General features: G+C 51.0%; 1 protein-coding gene across 1 annotated transcript; it reads left to right on the forward strand.

Annotated features, from left to right (window-relative positions):
* Positions 1 to 338: 338 nt before the first annotated feature.
* On the forward strand, positions 339 to 1,073 carry NEUROG1 (neurogenin 1; the record flags this gene model as incomplete). Its single annotated transcript, XM_079702089.1, has 1 exon — positions 339 to 1,073. The coding sequence occupies one exon, from the start codon at positions 339 to 341 to the stop codon at positions 1,071 to 1,073; it is 735 nt and encodes a 244-aa protein (XP_079558215.1).
* Between the last annotated feature and the right edge of the window lie 5,006 nt (positions 1,074 to 6,079).

A 6,079-nucleotide genomic window follows, 5' to 3' on the forward strand; every position in this document is an offset into this window, starting at 1 on the left:
GCTAGGGAGGGGGGCGCCCATTGTTGCGCCGAGTACTTAAGGGGTCCTGAGGCCGGTCGTGTGCCACACTCGGTACTCACACGAGCTGATCTGATCGCCGGCGAGATCACTCGGGAGACCGGCGGGAGTGTGGCCCCTGCAGGCGAGGCGAGGCGAGGAGTTGAGGCCAAGTTCCCGGTGCGCCCCTGCGGCCCTTCCAGCCCTTGGCGCCCGCAGCCGGCACAGAGTAGACCCGGGCCATCCGGAACGTAAGTGCGCCCCGACGGCCCTGCCCTCAGCCCGGGCTCCTGCCCTCTAAGCGCCCTCTTAGCTGTCCATCGATCCTGCACAACGCCACGATGCCAGCCCCTCTGGAGACCTGCCTCTCGGACCTCGACTGCGCCAGCAGCAGCAGCACCAGCGACCTGTCCGGCTTCCTCACCGACGAGGAGGACTGTGCCAGGCTCCAACAGCCCACGTCCGCCTCGGGGCCGCCCATGACGGCCCGCAAGGGCTCAACCGGGATTCCCGGGTCGTCGGACACTCCTCGTGCGCAGGACGACGAGCAGGAGCGGCGTCGGCGCAGGGGCCGCGCGCGGGTGCGCTCCGAGGCGCTGCTGCACTCGCTGCGCAGGAGCCGACGCGTCAAGGCCAACGACCGCGAGCGCAACCGCATGCACAACTTGAACGCGGCGCTGGACGCGCTGCGCAGCGTGCTGCCCTCCTTCCCCGACGACACCAAGCTCACCAAGATCGAGACGCTGCGCTTCGCCTACAACTACATCTGGGCTTTGGCCGAGACTCTGCGCCTGGCCGACCAGGGGCTGCCCGGGGGCGGTGCCCGAGAGCGCCTCCTGCCGCCGCAGTGTGCCCCCTGCCTCCCCGGGCCCCCGAGCCCCGCCAGCGACGCGGAGTCCTGGGGCTCCGGGGCCGCCGCCTCCCCCTGCGCCGCTGCCGCCTCGCCACTCTCTGACCCCAGTAGCCCCGCCGCCTCCGAAGACTTCACCTATGGCCCTGGCGACCCCCTTTTTTCCTTCCCGGGCCTGCCCAAAGACTTGCTCCACACGACGCCCTGTTTCATCCCTTACCACTAGGGCCCCTTTTGAATACCGTTACCGTCCCCCTCCCCCAGGCGACGGACAGTAGGTGGGGGCCCCCAGTTGTGGCCTTGGGACCCCAGGTCCAGTCAGAGGAAGAAACGGGAGCTTTAAAGGGGTAGGGGATACCTGAGCCGCTTGTTAGGTCGCTGCACCCTCGCAGTGGCTGCCCCTAGTCTGTTTCTCCAGCCCTCAGCCCCGGGCCCCTCCTGCCCGCCCCTAGACGGCCTTTCCTTTTGCACTTTCTGAACACCACAAAACCTCCTTTGTGGCTGGCTCAGAGCTGACCCCAGCCACCACTTCAGTGTGATTTAGAAAAGGGACAGATCAGTCCCTGAAGACGAGGTGAAAAGTCAATTTTACAATTTGTAGAACTCTAATGAAGAAAAACGAGCATGAAAATTCGGTTTGAGCCGGCTGACAATACAATGAAAAGGCTTAAAAAGGAGAGACAAGGAGTGGGCTTCATGCATTATGGATCCTGACCCCCACCACTGCAGGCTTGCTCTAGGAAGAACCCGAGACTCTTGCGTAGCTATTCAGGCACTGGGCTGGAGAGTACTTTAATTTATTCAAGATGCTTCATTCATATGAAAATGTATTTTTGTACATAAAGAGTTTATTCTATTATTATGAGCTATCAAAGTTTACATTTTTGTACTGCAGATATTTCGTGTAAATAAAAAATAAATAAAAAAGAAAATAAGTCACCAAGTTTCTTGCCTAATGTTGGTGTCTCTGGGATTTTTCTTCCCTTCTGCTCGCTGTTCAACCACTAAAGTGAAACAGTATCCCCACCCACCTTCAAAACTCCAGTCCTATCTCAAAACAATTAAAAATAAAATGCACCTGATTTCCACCAAGAAATGGATAAAGAGAGACTAGGGCATTTGAGATCCATCATTTCCTTTGACCTTGTAAACACAAGGGAGATCTTTCAGGCTCCCCATAAGCCAATTAAGACTTTTTAGTGGGGAATTAGCCCTGATATGCAGCTACCTGTAGAGGTAGGGGCGGTGGGAGAGTCTTTCTTTTGAGGAGCTCCACATCAGCTGGCTCCGTGTTTCAAAGAGAGGGGATTAAAAAGATCAATACAGTGTGACCACTGGCTAGGAAGTCCCAGTGACAGGTGGGCCCAGGCTGGGCAAGCAGAAGGGTCCACTCTTATAACAGCCTATTTAGAGGGGGAAATTGATTTGTAAACAATGCCTCCAAACTGTTGTCCATTGAGGCTGGGATCACCCTGGCTGGGAGGTATGGGATGAATTATGCTGGTGTGGTGTCCCTGGATGGGTGTGCAGCTGCCTAAAATTGTGAGGGTGTCCTCACCTCTCCCTCCCCCCACCCAACACACGCTGTGCCAGCAGTGTCCACAGAGGGGGGCACGCGGTGGACTCAGTCCTGGCTTGCTCAGCTAGCCAGGGGCAACAGCCAAAGCTTTCATTTGCTGCCAGAGAAATCAGCCGCCCAAACTCAGTGGGGATTTTTCTGGCTGTGGTGTGTTTGTCTGTTGTCTGACAATTAGCTAACAGCACAGGCCAGTAGCGGCTTTTGTTTTAAATCTCCGAATGTGGATAATTACAAGAGATAGTTCCTAAAATGCAGTTGCTGCCTGTTCCCCCAGCTCATAAGTTACCCCACATTAAGACCAATTTTTTTTCATTGGTTTCCCCTTTTCATGAATATAATTATTTACAAGGAGGAGGTAGAAATGGGTTCAGGAAAATCATATGCTATAGCGTTAGAGAAATCATATCGCTTTAGGAGGTGAATAGAAGCAGAGGCCAAAACAAAAGTAAGGCCACTAATAGCATTTTTCCCTTGTGGAAATGTTTCCCTCCTCATACACATGTCCTGATGAGTTGGATCCACAGAGGCAGATGCTGGGTCCCCAGCAGTCATTGCTAAGTCCAGCTATGGTCAAGGAGCCCTCTTTCAGATAAAAAGGCTCCTTTTCAGAAGGTTCTGAAAAGTTGGATGCTTTCTCTAACTGCCCTCAGAGCAGAGACAAAGAGTCTTCCAAGAAATCTTCGGAAGTTATGAGGGCTCAGAACTGAGTTGCTTCTGCTAAAAGATCCAAGGAAAATGTTGTGTCTCCTGAACGACCCTGCCCGGGGCCCCACTCTATTGTCTGTCTCAGAATTAATTCACTCTACCAGCTTTGCATTTTCCTATAGCAAAAGACACAAATGGTCTGCATCAGATTTTCTGCTCTCCCGTGCATAGGATGCTTGAAAGTGCCTCCCTCCAGCTTTCTAAGGGGCTCAGGTGGGGTCTGTGACAAGGCAGGTCCCCTACGGAGACGCTGCTCAGCCGTGGTGTAGGTGCACATGTCTGGGCTAAGGGAAGAGAATGGCTGATGTGTATCACTATCCAAAAGCCTTGGGAAAACCACCAGCAGACAAACATCCCACACACCCCGGGCATCGTGGAGCCAACGGCTGCAGTAGAACCTTTGTCTTATACAACTGCCTACAGCCAGCACTGAAAAAGGAAAACACCACTACCTCCAAGACTGAAGAAGAGCAAACTGCACTCCCAACTCTGTTACCAAAATAGGATCACAACTCAAGGTACAGATCCCAGAGCACCTTCCATCCAAAGAAGTATCTTTAACAACATGGATTGCTGGAGGGAGTCTCCACCTCTGCCAGTTAATACTGTTCTTTCTTCCACAGAAGCAAGCGTATAAGTATGGCCTTCATAGCTCCCAAAGAGGAGAAAAGAAGGATGGTGATTTAAAATGTTTATCCCCAGCCCAGGGGCCTCTTTCTTCCTGCAGCAAACTCTCTGTTCATCCACCGGTGCTGTGAAGGCAGGCTGGGGTTACTAGAGTATTCTAATCAATCATAGAGCATAGAACATCCTGCTGACAGCCACGATTCACTTCCTCAACAGAATCTTCCACTGAGAAATCATCCAGCACTTAGAAAAGCTTATTTATTCTCTACCTGGATCTGTCTCTTTGCTTCTGTCTTGGTGTAACATGTATGTTTTTACATTCTGCTTCCAAGCCTTGGAGAAACCAGGTCAGAGAAGATGGGGATGACATAGTAAAAATGAAGCATTTTACTCAGCCTGCTATTTCTTTAATGACTCTATCAAGCCCTGCTGTGTGCTGAGCACTGTTCTAGGCACTGGGCTGACCAGGACAAAGCCCTCACCCGAAAGGAAATTACATGCTAATGGGGAAAGACAAAATCAACTTACGACAGGTGGTGGTAAATGTTGAGAAGAAAAATAACGTAAAATAAGCGGAATATGGAATGCCAGGGTGGATGGGAGGTTGGCCAGGGAAGGGCTTTTGATGCGATGACATTTGAGCAGAGGCTCAGATGCAGAGGGAAGGAGCTAGCCTCAGCAGGATCTGGAGGGAAGAATCCCAAGGAGAAAACACCACCCTGGCCATGCACCATCTAGTAAAGGGACGAGGAGGCTGATATACTGGAGCAGAGAGCATGAGGCAGGTAAGGATGGAGACAATGGGGGCAGTGCAAATCATGATTTTTTTTTCTCAAGGTAATTGAAGTGTTGAAAGAAGAGGAGTGTTGTGAATTTGCTTATATTCGTAAAGGCCACAGTGGTTGTTATATGAATAGCAGGGTTTAGGGGCCAGGGTGGAAGCAGAGACCCAACTAAGCACCTGCACCGCATTAGTCCTGAAGAAAGGCTTACAGTGGTGGAAGGGGTTAAGGCTGGTCAGAACCAGGACAACTTTTGAAGAAGGAAACAACAGGATTTGTTTTAGGGTGTGAAAGAGAGAAATCAAGGATGATTTCAAGTATTTGGGTCAGGAACAATGAGCACACAGAATCCATCCCCAAAAGTCCTCTACAAATGGTTAATTTTGCCTGAAACTGCTCATTTTAGCTCCCAAAGCAAAGATGGAAACAGAAATTGCAGTGTCTATAAGATAAAGACAGGTTGCTGCTAAAGACAACCATAGCTTTTTCTGGCCTCAGGGTCTAAGGGAAATGCCTCAGAGAAAAGTTATAATGGGGGGGGAGGGGGAAGGGGCCCATGATGTCCAGGGCAATGTCCTCGATAACACCCTCACCATTAACACCATCATACCAGCTAACACTTACATAGCACTTATTCTGTGTTCTATGCACTTTCTAAACACACTACACATATTAATTCTCACAACCCATGAGGTTGATAATATCATTATCTCTGTTTTGCAGTTGAGAGAACTGAGGCACAAAGGAATCAAATAATTACCCTAAGAGCGCACAGCAAGTAAGTCTCAAAGGTGGGATTTGAACCCGGACAATCTGGTTCCAGCATTTCTACTGCTTCTTACATTGCCTCTCTTGGAATGAAAATGGAATACAGCTAAGCAAAAGGCATCATGGACCACAGGCTTAGCCTTCTGAGGCCCAGTCCTATCCAGGTATAAGCTTAATCATAGCTACAGGCAAGGCCGCTGCTGCCATATGGGGCCTTTGGTTGAATGAGGAAAAGGGCTCATTGCCTGGCTCCTCCTGATGCACCAGCCCTGAGACAGGGTGCACAGCAGGGTGAGTGGACTTTCCTCTCTCCAACCCCCAACCTCCCATGGGGGCTGTGCACGGGGCACAATCCCTGTGACCTGATCTAGCAGCCCTGCCTAGAGGCAAGAATAAGTCAGTGGAATGTGCCTCTTCCTGACTGAGATAGAGGAAGCCTGCAGAGGGTTTGGGGTGAGTTTTCTGGCAAGGACCTGGGGTGTCACTGCTTCAGTTTGCAAGGCCAATAGGGCTAAGAGCCTGATGGCATCCTTTTGTGAAATATCAGTCTCTTCACCATTCACATCTGGCCAGAAAGGCCCCACACATCTTACCAAGGCCTAGAGTTCCTTAGAAAATATTTCTGGGGTTGCTCCAACCTAGGCCAAGCAGGGAATCAAGGTTCCCAAGTTCCACTCCAAAGAGCCTAATGGTGAAGATTAGAGCCTGGAAGGTGCTCCACCCAACTTTCACCAATATTCTACATCACCAATTAACAAAGAATAAGCCCAG

The sequence above is a fragment of the Hyperoodon ampullatus genome (genome assembly GCF_949752795.1).
Source record: "Hyperoodon ampullatus genome assembly, chromosome: 4".
In the NCBI taxonomy this organism is placed as follows: Eukaryota; Metazoa; Chordata; class Mammalia; order Artiodactyla; family Ziphiidae; genus Hyperoodon; species Hyperoodon ampullatus.